This window comes from Tursiops truncatus, chromosome 2 (genome assembly GCF_011762595.2).
Source record: "Tursiops truncatus isolate mTurTru1 chromosome 2, mTurTru1.mat.Y, whole genome shotgun sequence".
NCBI lineage: Eukaryota > Metazoa > Chordata > Mammalia > Artiodactyla > Delphinidae > Tursiops > Tursiops truncatus.
The window spans coordinates 126,868,478-126,881,518 of record NC_047035.1 but is presented as its reverse complement, the minus strand read 5'-3'; the positions used below and the strand labels follow the sequence as shown (position 1 = coordinate 126,881,518).

General features: G+C 49.5%; 1 protein-coding gene across 7 annotated transcripts in view; it reads right to left on the bottom strand.

Moving 5' to 3' along the window:
- The window catches only part of IGF1R (insulin like growth factor 1 receptor), a 311,214-nt gene that overhangs the window by 41,868 nt on the left and 256,305 nt on the right, over positions 1 to 13,041 (bottom strand). For 5 of the 7 annotated variants that reach the window (XR_012330256.1, XM_033852082.1, XM_019945637.3 and 2 more), the window contains 7 exons: positions 11,783 to 11,997; positions 9,753 to 9,879; positions 8,018 to 8,256; positions 5,542 to 5,709; positions 5,150 to 5,357; positions 1,459 to 1,742; positions 22 to 158 (listed from right to left, as the gene is read on the bottom strand). Coding sequence is in view for 6 of the 7 variants with exons in the window: in XM_033852082.1 (XP_033707973.1) it covers positions 22 to 158; positions 1,459 to 1,742; positions 5,150 to 5,357; positions 5,542 to 5,709; positions 8,018 to 8,256; positions 9,753 to 9,879; positions 11,783 to 11,997 (1,378 nt within the window). In the remaining variant the exon portion in view is untranslated. The remainder of the gene's footprint in view (positions 1 to 21; positions 159 to 1,458; positions 1,743 to 5,149; positions 5,358 to 5,541; positions 5,710 to 8,017; positions 8,257 to 9,752; positions 9,880 to 11,782; positions 11,998 to 13,041) is intronic. The other 2 variants (XM_019945638.3, XM_019945636.3) reach the window with 1 other exon arrangement.

Sequence of the window (13,041 nt, the reverse complement as noted above, 5' to 3'; positions counted from 1 at the left end):
CGGCCGGTGCCCCAGTCTTACCTCGACTTGTGATCCATATTTTATTTCATACATTAAAATCAATCCATTGGGATTCTCAGGTTCTGGCCATTTTAAAAAGATGGAGTTCTCAGGCCTTGGCTCCCAGGTCACTGGCCCAGGAATGTCATCTGCTCCTTCTGCACAACAATTGAAATAGGCGATAAAGTTAGATTCGAGTCCTCAGGGAGGGAGAAAAACACTGGACTAGCCTAAGAACACCCTCCCCAACCCCTCGTGCAGGACTGCGGACAGCGGCTGCAGCAAATCCTCCTGACCTGGCCTTGCACACACAGCAGGGGTTTTGGAACTGGAGCAACCTAATGACCTGTAAGTCTCAAGATGCCACCATATCCTCCCTTCCCCTCAGTCTCCCAACAAAAAAGCCTACTCTCAAGTGCAGGAGGAAAATCTTGGCAAATTGAGTCACTTAGGTCTGCTACTCGGCTTCTATGCGATGCCATCAAACACAAGCATCATCGAAAAGGTGCTGAGTGAGCAGAAGCAGCGGCATCCAGCCTCCAAGCCGGGACCTAGATCCTTCATGCTCTGCATCTGCATGTGGCAGATGCAATTTCTGCGCAGGTGTAAAGGATGGTCCCCGAGCCCGCCTGGGAGGGAGCCGCCAGGAAGCTGGTGCTGAGCGCAAGCTTGCTGCCCTCATCAGCGATTCCTGAAGCTGCCGGGTGAGGCTGGGGTGCCTGCTCTCCTGCTTTTGCTTCTTAAAGCAGTAAGCCAAGTGGTGAGCAATGTCACTGCAAGTTCCAGCTGGGAAACACTGAGAAATCAGCTGGGCTTTCTCTCCTGGGAGGGTGAGGAGACTAAGGCCGGGTAGGCTGGCAGCAGCACGTCGGTGCCAGAACTGCGCCCAGGAGGCCCCGCCCCCAGATTGCAGACACTGTGCTCTGCGCTACCTCCAGCTCTGCAAGGAGGTGAACCGGGCAGTTCACCCATCCTGAAAGACGGATGTATGGCTGTCTAAGCCACAGGCAGCTTCTAACTTACAAGGGGAAGGTGAAGACCAAACAAGCAGGACAAAAGGCTGCTTGGGAGCGGACCTTGAGGAGCAAAACTCAGTCTGAATCAAGGCAGCTAAATGGGGATTTCACTGAAACTTAAGAACTCAGGAGTGACCTGGCAAGAAAGGGCCATGGGAATGCACAATGCAAACCAAGGAGAAGGAAAAGAGCGGACCCTGCATCGAGCTCCCTGCTCTCGAGTACTTTGTATGGAGAGACCGGGGTGGGAGTGGGGTCACGATGTGTGAACTCCATTCCCTGGGCTGCTGGGCTACCAAGCTGCCTGCAAATGACCACCCGTTCTTTAATAAGCAGGACTGAGACTAAGGGTCATCGCCCTGGGTGTCGGCCTCCGTGTCTACAAATCACAGTCTCCGCTAGGCTGTGAGTCGGGCGTGGGGTGAGCTGGATGACACCGTACCTGCAGGCATGGTTCTTGCAAAGACAAAGTTGGAGGCGCTGCAGCCAAGCTTCTCAGCTTCGTGGTTACAGCTGTGGATATCGATTCGGTACAGAGTAAAAGGCCGGAGGTTGGAGATGACAGTTCTCTCCTTGTTATCCACTCTGCTCTCGAAGAAAGGGTACTCGGTCTCGAGCTCTTCCGGGTCTGTGATGTTGTAGGTGTCCACCACCGTGGTGTTCCTGTTCCGGCTGGACATGGTGGTGTTGGCGACCTGCATGACCTCCCTCCGCTTCCGTTCAGGTCTGCAAGGAAGAGAGAGAGAAATGTGGCTTGTGAGTGAGGGCTTCCACCTCTTTTGTCTTTTCTGTGACTCGAGTCAGAGAAAGAAAAGAAAAATCTTCACCTTGGAATAAAAGGAGCTACTCAACCCCCTTGCATAAGAACCAACAAATAATAATACAGGGATTTCCTTCCTCATTATTTATTTTGCTTTCTCTATGCTGCAAACCTCAGCCTCAACGTGCAACCTGCCCCCTGGCCCCCTGAGTGGTTACTCAATGGTATCTAGAGGCAAACTAACACCTCAGCCCCTCCAGTGGGGAGGCTCAGTAGCACCTGGGCTGTTTCCTCAGAGCTGTTACAGTGGACAGGGCCTGGGGAAGGGAGGCCACCCAGGACGCTGTCGGGAAGGCAGGGGGCCAGCAGAATGGCACGTCCTGATTCTCTGTAAACAGCCGCACGTCCACACCGTGTGACCAGCAGCTAATGTCATGGCCAGCTTTTCCCACACCCACCGATGGGACAAATTACTCCTGTCAGAAAACCTTGTTTACTCTTCAACATCTGTTGATATTTCAGTCACTTAAACCAAACTTTGTGACTTAAACTATAAAGGCAGGGATCAATGAAAGGCACTTGGCACCAGATACTGACTCCAGAAAGGAACTCATGACCTCAGGCTGCCATCCTACTTCAAGACACACGGACGTGGACGGCGAATAGCGTCATACTCAACCTGACTTGACTGGTTTTAAGCTCTAAATAAACTGTTCTTAGAATGAATTGAAGGAAATAAAAATTGTCTTTGGAGAATTTAGTTGTAAAACAGAAAAGCTTCCTTTATGATTTATTCAGCCGTTCTGTTACCCAGACACTCCTTTTACCCAAATTCTGTGGGAAATTGTGTGGACATCAGATGTACGCCTCAGTAGGAGGCGTGAAAAATCCCAAACGTGAGGTTCTTATCAACTGTGGCCCCTCACCATGGGCAAACTAGGATATTATGTCTGTCCTGTGAAATGAAAGGACAGCAAGTGCGACTAGACTTCAGACAGCGGCCATCAAGACCGCGGGGTGGACACACGCATTCATCAGGGGAATGTGGTGTAGAGGAAACTTATTTTGAACTCAACAATGCAAACACAAGGCATTCGTGAAATCTGTGTCACCCACAGCTCTGCCTTCCTATCACCTGATCCTGTGTTCTTGGACTGATGAGGAAAACAGGCACTGTCTTGTAACTATCAACAGAAAGCTAGGGGCTCTTCAGTGAAACCTTTCCAAAGCCTGGACTCACAGCCTGAACCTCGGACAGGTCTTTGGGAAAAGACGGCAACGTAGCTGGCAGCCTCTGCTGGAGAATAAACAGATGGCTCCTGCTGGCCTGTCTGGGATGCTCTAAATCCATCCTCTTCTGTGTCCAAAGGAAGTAACACCGGCCAAGCCCCTGCTGGCACGGGGGGCGATGGACTGTGTTGAGAAGCAATGCCATGAAGGGAAAGAGCCCCGGTGTGTGGGGAAGAAGGGCTAAGCCCCAAATCCATAGTTAGTGAATCAGGGTGGTGGAGAAGCCACTGAACCCAGGTTCTAGTTTTAAAACATCTTTGAGCTCTTTTCCATCCTCAAACTTTCTGATTCTCGAGACCACACGTGATATACAGGATATCTGGACCAACACATGAACTGCAGCCATATCAATCACCCGTGAACAGGAGATGTCAACGGCGGGGCAGGTCGGGAGGTTCCATGGTTTTAACGGCAGGAGAGGAGGGGGCAGAAAGCTGCTAAGTGACCGATAGCTTCATTCTGAAAAGGAAATAGTGCCTCCACTTCCAAAAGGTCTTGATTTCCTGTTTTAATGATTTTTCAAAGTAAGATATCTATCTTTGACTAGTATACAAATATCAGGAAGGTCACGTGACAGAAAATAAAAGTCTCTTTCAAAACCATTTGTTGCTACAACCTAAGAGAGCTTTTAAGGGCAAAGCAACTGCAGGATAAACAGAAGCTCGGGACTGCTGGTGCCCCTCTGGGTCGGGAGCTGGAAGAAGAGTGATCCCCAGGACAACGTACTGGCAGTGGGCTGGCAGCTGGGGCGCCATGGGGGTCAGGAAACGGGCTCGTAGGTATAATGCTGGCCTGAATCTTGCTCCTTTGCCCAGATTTCAGGCATGAGGTTGTTTCTAAACTCTGTGCTACAATTTTTCAGGAAGACAAAGGAGCCATCAGTCACCACTCTGTTTCCATTTCCTTCCCCAGACATCACGAGGCTGCCCTGCTAAATGTCCCTCCACTTTTCTTTTCTTTCTTTCTTTCTTTTTTTTTTCTTGTGGTAAAACAAACTTTTAAAGTTAAAAAAAAAAAAACTAACAAAATTTTGTCATTTTAACCACTTTTAGGTGCACATTTCAGTGTCATTAATTACATTCATAATTCTGTGTAACCATCACCACTATTTCCAAAATCTTTCATTACCCCAAACAGAAGTTCTATACGCATTAAGGAATAACACCCTATTTCCCCTCCCCACAGCCCCTGGTAACCTCTAATCTACTTTCTTTTGCCATGAATTTATCTGTTCAAGATATTTCATACACATATGGAAGCATACAATATCTCCTTCTGCGTCTGGGTGCTTTCACTCAGCATAATGTTTTCAAGGTTCATGCATGTGGTAGCCCATGCTTCAGAATCTCATTCCTTTACAGGGTTGAATAATATTCCATTGGAGGGCAAGACCACATTGGTTCATCCATTCATCTCCTGGTGGACACATGGGATGTTCTCAGCTTTTGGCTATTTGAATAATTCTGCTCTAAACATTTATCTTCCTCCGCTTTTGTCCCCACTAGGCAGAAGCAGAGGCTGGAGCAGCGGAGCAGACAGATGCCCTGGCGTCGGTCGGGCTGCTTGGCATGGAAAGGCTGTCTTTTGCGCAGCTTCACAAACTGCTTGTCAAGGGTGCCAGTGGCTCTCGGTTATGCTTTGAAGTTGGGCCCCTTTCAAAACTGACTCTGAGTCTCTCCCTCTCCCTTCGCTCCGCCTTGGCCAGGCTGGGAGGCCGCAGGGAGGCGTGGGAAGGGCAACCGAGGGCCCAAACCCGGCTCCTCTGCTTGCTGGCGTGTGCTTGGCCAGGTGATTGCCGCTCTCTGCGCCCACGTGCCCCCCACAGGGGCTGGGCGGCCACAGGGCAGCTGCACCTGTCACCTGCCACGCTGACAGCCCCCCACAGCTCAGGCCGTGAGCTCCGGCCCGTTCCATGAGGGCTGAGTGGCTTGGGTAGTAACCCCACTCGCCAAGCTGGCCGCCTACACTGTTGTCCCTCCTCAACAGCCGCTGGGTCTCACCTTTGAGGCTGTTGACCTACACACCACAGGGTGGAGAGAAAGCACCAGGACCTGCCCAAGGACCCTCTCAGAGGACACGGTACCTGGGCACGAAGATGGCGTTGTGCAGGAAATTCTCGAAGACCTTGCGGTACTCGGCCTCCTCCTTCTCGGCCTGCTTCTCGGCTTCGGTTTTGGGGCAAGCGCAGCACGGCCCTTTCTCCCCACCACACACTTCGGTCTTGGGATTCTCCGTCACCTCCTCAACGTCGATGGTGCCATCGGCGTACTTCCTGATGGGGATTTTGTCTGCTTGGAAAAGAATAGCCCAACGAGAGCCAAGTTACACAGGCTGGTGAGGAAAGGAAGAGCCATCAGCACCTGGGCTCACGACCACAGCTGCTTCCCGACAGACAGCTGATGCTGGCCCCGGTGTATGTGGCCTCGGGGTTTGGGAGTCACAGCCACAGGTGTCTCCTGCCCCTCCCACCCTCACCTTTGGAGCAGTAATTGTGCCGGTAAAGGTAGCTGTCCTGGGGCTGGCGCTGCCACCTTACGATGTAGTAGCTCAGGTTGCCGTTGGGCAGGGAAGGAGGGTTCCACTTCACGATCAGCTGAGAGGAGGAGTTTGATGCTGAGAGTACATCCAGGGGGATGGAAGGAACTGGAAAGGGGGACAAAGGACATTTCAGAAAATGGAACGAACCCAAGATCCTGGCTGTCAGATACCCAGAGCAAACCCACAAGAAGCCAAAAGTCTGATCTCCACAGGAAAATGGCGGTGAACACTGAAACACAAAATGAAAACCGAACCTTGTTTCGAAATTGTATTACTTTCCCTTTATAATATCTGTTCTCTGTGATAACAAACATTACTGAGCTGCAGGTGGAAAAGGGTGGTGGGAGCACAGCCAGGGTTGGAATGGATGACTTAAAACCCACAGTTAATGCAAACACTGGACTTTCCTCATTTACTACAGCTGCCATCCTCCAAAACATTTAATGCCAGCAGTTTCAGCAAATGGTAAAACTGACTGACTTGCATTTCATCTGAGATTTTGAATCTCTGATAAAAATGGCAAAAAGCCAAAATGAAAGGGGGAAGTAAAAAGGGTGCTGGGGAGAGAGAGTGTGTGTGTGGGGAGGGAGAGGGAGAGGGAGAGAGAGAGAGTGAGTGTATGGGGGGCTTGGAGGAAAAAGTAGTGCAAAGGGCCAGTAAATCTACTGATTGTATAATCATGATTCAATGGAACTATGGAGTCAAAACTATGAGAAGCAGTCTAAAAACACCTCGAACACACATAAAGCCCCGATTTCAAGTAACGGACTCTGTTACCAGCAAAAGAACATTGATTTACAGGCAAAGCATAAGAATCTGGTCAATATTTACTTACTATTGCCCCTAAACCCAAACCTGGAGCTGAACTGTGTATAAATGGCAAATGCATCCAGGGACCACTGAAATCTTATTCTCTTTGGGTTCAGAAAAAAGCATCGATTTTGGTAGATTTTCCAAAGTGCAAAAGACACCTTCGTTGTATGTCACTTAAGCATAATGGCCATGTAAGCTGCTTTTAAAATTTAAAAGCTTAAGGTACAAAATCTTATACACAAGGGTCTGAACACTTGTAAGGAAGGAAACTTTAGGAAAAAGTTATGACTAATACTAACTTTTTCTCGGAAAACATTTTACTGAATGCTAGGCCACTTTAGTGCTTCCTAGAATAAGTACTTCAGAAACACACAGCTCACCCCTAGATGTTTCAATAACAGTTGTCACAAAAAAGCCTAGGCCATGGACCAAGTCAGTCTCTGTCCCTACCACTTGTGAGGACAGACGCCAAAATAGAGCAAACTGACTCAATTTGTACAGTGCTTTGTTTTCCATTTTTGGTGAAAGGAAACAAGTTTCTTAAGAATTGGTCTTAACAAAGAAAGACTTTTATTTTCCCCAAATTAGCTACAATGAATTACTTGCAAATTTTTAGGCTGAACAACTTGTTGTGTTGCCTTTGAGCCTCTGCTACAACATCCCAGGCCTAGAATGAGAAGCCTGTGTCACATTTATTGATATAAACGTTGTGCCATCAGTGACATGATAGTAGCCACTTAGAGGATCATAGAGATGGAACAGGGGAGGGGAGGGGAAAGGAGGAGGGGGCAGGAGAACATGAGCAAAAGGATTTCCCCACCAACATTTTTTCCTCACCCTCTTTGCCATTTAAATTCATTTCGTGCCAGTTTATGCATATTTTACAGCAGCCTATGTATTGTAACAATGGCCATCATCAAAGAATGTTTATCAGTGCCTTTTAAAATGATGTGCATTTCCCTACTTCTAACCTGGTTTTTATATACTTGGAAAATATACACAAATGTTTGCTCTCCTTAGTTCCAGATTCTGGAGCTGAGAAATGAGTTGGTTTAGAAAACGGAGATCGGGGAGAAGGAGGCACATTTTCATCAGTGAACACTTGGAATGTCCACAACATGGTTCATCTCATGTTTTTCAACTTTTGTCTGCTTTCTTGGAACCCTAGCCACTACAGGACGAAGGTGAGAAACCAGGGAGCCACCTGAGGTAACTGGAACAACAACCAGGGTTTCAGTTCCCAGAGGTCCAACTGTCCAAATAAACAAGAAGGGCAGCCTTAGAGGACCGTATCCAGTCTGGGTCTCCCAATGAAACCAACCCAGCACCCTGGAGGACCTGAGCTCACTGGTCCAGGACAGTCAGAATGATAATGGAAGATGGTACCAAGTCCAGAAGATGGCCTGGAAGAGGCTAGGGAGTGGGAAAGAAATATGATACAGTATTATATATTGACAAGACAGACAAATAAAAGACAGACTGGCCCAGGACAGGGAGAGACAACAGGCACAGCTCAGTGTCAGCCCTCTGACTACATCTTGTCATGAGTGAGGACCCTGAGCTGACGAGGCGTGGGACGGCAGGGATGGTGCGTGAATACCTGAAGCGTTGGTGCGAATGTACAAGATCTCGCTCTTGGCTCCACGGATGTGGTCATTCTCCACCATGGTGAGGGTCACAGCCTTGACGTAAACGGCATACTGTGTCCAGGGCTTCAGTCCATGCAGTAAAATGCCGGGCTCCGCGTCCTTGTTGGGTGGGAGGTCCACATCTACCATGTTCCAGCTGTTGGAGCCACAGGCATCCTGCCCGTCATACTCTGTGACGTTTTTAAAGGGTCTAAAACACAATCGATGAAGCTCAGAGAATGTTTTAGGCCGCTGACATCAAAGCTCTCAGAAACCTCCCCCCAGGGCCTCCCACATCATACTTTCTATAATGGGAATTCTAGATAAAAACGAATCATCAATTAGACCTTTGTAGAAGAATAAAATTAAGCCACCGGACTCCAGGTTTCACAGTTCTGTACACACGATAGAGTCGAACCCTCTGCCTCAGGAAGAGGAAGTTCCATAATTACTGGGATTGGAAATGCTGCTCCTTAAGAATATACGCAAATGCTCTTTCCCTCTCTTCCCCATTTTTTCACCATTAAGAAAAAACAAGAGTAGTCATTTAATGCAAACATCATTATTGATAAAGAATAACTTCTGGAGAAAAATGCCTTTGCTACAGAAAAACAACTTCTCAAATACAGCTTCTAAAATCTAATATGCTCACAAACAATTCTGATTGCTTAAGTATCTGATAACATTCAAATATTTAGTTTCCAGATTATCTCAGACACTAACGTCACTGTCAGGGCACTGGTAGACCGTTAAAGAGGATGATGATTCTGCACAGATGCGGAGCTGGGCAGGGATTCCACGCCTCTCAGATGAAAGGGCCAGACAGACACTGGCTTCTGAAACAGACATTCACACACCCCTCCCTGTCGCTGTGATGGAAGATGAGTGACTCCCACGTGCAGGGACAGTGAATGCCTGATAATCTCGCATCCTGCTTTTCTCATGGCAAGGGCACTCCCAGGGCCCCGGCTCCAGCAGGGGCAAAGGGTACCAGATGCTGCCACTGGTGGCTCTGGTTCCAGCTCCGGGGAAGCCAAGCACCTGGGAAAGGGACCTATGGCATCAAGGTGGGACCTGGGTGAGGAGGGTGACTAAGAGGCCTGGGGGAACCACCTGGATACAGGAGGCACAGGAAGGAAGGGGGAGACCAAGAAGAGCTGCCATCTGGAGGGATGTCCTGGCTGCCCAGGCAGGCAAACACCCTCTGAAGGCACAAGAAAAGCCCCCAGTAGATTTTGGGAGAAATTCTGAAAGGTTTGAGACATGAAGGTCAGTCTCTCTCCATTCTCCGTCCCTTGTTTGGAGGGCTTATGACCTAGAGCAGAAGGCCACACCTTGGGAGGGGCCACAGATAGAGTGACCAGAATAGATGATGGACCCACCGGGAGGTCACCTCAAGGGGAGCTGAGCATCCTGAGGGGTGTTCCCAGACTATGGATCAGGGGGACCAAGGCTGCAATGATATTGCAACCAGACCCTCCAACCCCGTTCATGAACGTCTGGACTGACCTAATTCTCCACAAAACAAGTTTTCCCCTTTGGACTTATTTTATTCAAGCACCTCTAATCACCCACTGAAGAAGGAAAGGCCTCAAGCTAACACTGTTTTGTTTGTAGCTGTCACTGGCGGTGATGGATGTCACGTGACAGACAGGAGGGTGGCGAGGATGAAGCCCTGCCAACACGTCACCAAGCACAGACACTCACGCTTCCTTGTAGTAGACGGTGAAGCTGATGAGGTCCCTGTAGTCAGGGGGCCGGTACCGGTGCCAGGTGATGATGATGCGGTTCTTCCACGTGGTGGTGGAGGTGAAGTGCAGGACGTCACTTTCACCTGGGGCAGAGGCACATCCATGAGTGACACCCATCTATGTCCTTTCCCTCCACGTGTCTGAGAGGTCACCTGCCCTGTACTATGGCCCTCTCCCCCAAAGCTGTCTGTACTTGCAAAGCCCCTTTTTGGACTTCTCAGTGGCTTTCTTGTTTCTACTAAGGACCCAAACATTGCGCTACGTGGCCTCCAAGGGGCTCGGTCCTTTGTTTTAGTACACTTGGTGGCTCTGGACGTGAACCTGTGAGTGATTCCTAACCTGAAGAGAAGGACCTCTGGATGGAGCAAGGTGGCCTTGTCTCTGCTCTTCCCTAAGATGCGGGCCACCCAAGGGGCTGGGGAAGGTGAGAGTGGACCTTGATGCTGGGTGGACTCTTCTTAGACATGACGACACCTGTCTTGCAGTTGTGGATATCTGCCCGCTTGTGTCAAATTACCAAAGACAGGTAACAGAACAGCTGTGCCACAGAGGGGAACTTTTCTTAGTCCGCACACGGTATCGACACCTTCCTGTGCAAGGACACAAGAACGCCTTGGCGGCTCCAGCTAGCGCTGACGCGCAGCGGGGAATGGATTGAGCGCTGATCGGACCCATTTCACTTGGAACAGCCTTCTGCGCTCTGTGGGAAGGAAGCCTCTGCTGGTGAGGCATGATAGGGATGCTGCCCCGAGCCCCCTCGTGCTCCCGGACCTGATTCAAACTGTGATGAGAACCCGGGAAGAAATGATGATTGCCTCCCTCGTGGAGACACGAAGCTCTCCTACGAATTGTCCTTCCCCCCGTGTCTGCCCGACTCCCATTGCACCCTCAGCAGGTGAAACAGAGGCTAAAGGCAGTTAAAAACTGAGAAGTCCCTGGGGCAAAACGTGATGGATTGAGATGGGAAAAACGTTGCAGTTCCTGCTAAAGTGTTATTTAGAGAGGAAACATGATTTCATTTTCAAGGGAAAATAAATGGCTACTGCATTCATGACCTGACAGGTCAGACTGGCCCACTCTAAGGAAAACACTTTGACAGCACTCTGCTGCATCCGCTTCTGCTATGGTCTGAACGGGGAATGTGGTGAGGGCTGTGGCGCGGCATGTGAGGGAGAAGGCCCTTCAGCTCTGCGTCTGGTTTCTCGACTCTAAAAACTCTTCCTGAGCAACTCGAGTGTCTACCAGGTAAATCCAGAGCCAGCAAAACGAAGTCCAATGCTGCCGGTTTCGCAGATTCTCTTGCGCTGTGAGCGCACGTGCAAATCACCCTGGATCACGTAGATTACTCTTTTCTAATACCTGTCCCTTATCAAAAGCCGATGGTGGAGAGACTACTTTTATAACTTGATCCAGCCACACAGAACCACACCATTTTTAAAAGCAGTTTTACATACAGGGTTAGGTGAGAAACTCACCGCTCAGAGGCAAAACCTTAAAGCAGAAGTCGCATAACCAGTGTAAGATTATAATTATATTGTTCTAAATTTAAAAAGCAGTATCAATCCAGGGAGGCAGGTTCCCTCCACCTTTCATGTTGTGGTAGGAACCAGGTGGAGGCCAGGTCAGGGACGGGGGCCCCTGGCCTCCCCTCCACTCCAGAGATGGAGGGCCGGGTTTGCTCCCTCCCGGGGCCGGACAGGACCAGCTCTCCCCTAGAAAATAATCCAACCGTGTGCCTGAGCATAAAAGACACTTAACTCTGTGTATTCTGTAAGCACCTCTTTAAAATCTGAGTGAGAACACATTTACAAATGTTTAGCACATACAAATAGATGCTACGGAAAATTTACAAATATGAATCTGCCCCACTACTGCCTTTGAAGATATCCACGTGTGAGCAAAGTGCTCATTAAGGAGGCCCCATATGAAACAAGGAGGGGGCCACGAACGGAAGCTGCTGTGTAGATAGGAGGAGGGTCCACTCACAGGAGGCTCTCTCTCCGTTGTTCCTGGTGTTTATGTCCCCTTTGCTCTGGCGCCCTTTAGTCCCCGTCACTTCCTCCATGCGGTAAATCTCGGAGACACACAATTTGGGATTGAAAGCAAAGTACATTTTCCCGGCTTTGATGGTCAGGTTGCGGTGGTCCCAGTCCCACAGCTGCTGCAAGTTCTGGTTGTCGAGGACGTAGAAGGAGTAATTCCTAGAAGCACAGAAATCAGCATCAGCACCCTTGCCCTTTGCCACCAGACACCCCATGCTGTGCCTCTTCGCCACAAGGCTCCAGAAAACACTGCCTTTGCGGGTAAGAGATGTAGTTATTAATGGTATCTAAGAAAGAATAGTCACTGTTAACAATAACAACAATATGATTCAAGGACAATATCAAATAGATAAAACACTAATTAATTTGATGACCCCTATTACCAACAATAATGCCTCTCACACTGGAGGATGCTACTGAAATCATTCCCTAGAAATGCCTCTGGTTATTTCTCTGAAGCAGAGTACGTACAATGAGCTTGAAATCAGTCCATGGGAGAACAGATATGCTCTGCTACTCAACCGGAACAGCTTACAAATTTGCTGTAGAAAGTCGATGCCATTATCCTTGGGGGTAAATCCCATCCCATCCGTGCTGTCAGCAGCATATGACGGTGTAGAAGAGAGAATGGGACAGGGAGACAGACTCGGGGGTGAACCCACCCTGGGTCAGCTCCCTCCTCCAGATTCATCCCACCCTGAAAAGCCTCAGCCGAAGTCCTCGGGGAAGGTGGGGGAAGATAAATGGCTCCCGATGGGCATTCCCCCAGGCCACCCATCCAGGCAACAGCAACTCAATGTCCAACAAGTTTAGGGTGCACAAAGCTTATTTTCAGAGGGCTGGGCCCCACCCCGGGAGTTTCTCATTAGGAAGTCTGGGTGGGCTGAGAATCTGCATTTTTAACTAGCGCCCAGGTGATGTTGGGACCACACTTGGAGAACCACTGCTCTAACAGACCCTGGGCACCACCGAGGGGCTGGGGGTCCAAAGCCGACCAAGTCAGACATCGGTCCTGCTCCCAGTGGGTGGACGCAGAAGCAGTAGACCCAGCTGCTTCTGAAGGAGAGGTGGGGGGACAGCCAGCATCGGCAACCACTAACACTGGCCACCCAGAGACAAACCCATACCCGGGGAGGCAAGAGAGCAGACAGCTCCGGCTTGGGGTCTGGAGAAAGAGCCTTGCAGGTCCTTTCTGTCTGGGTC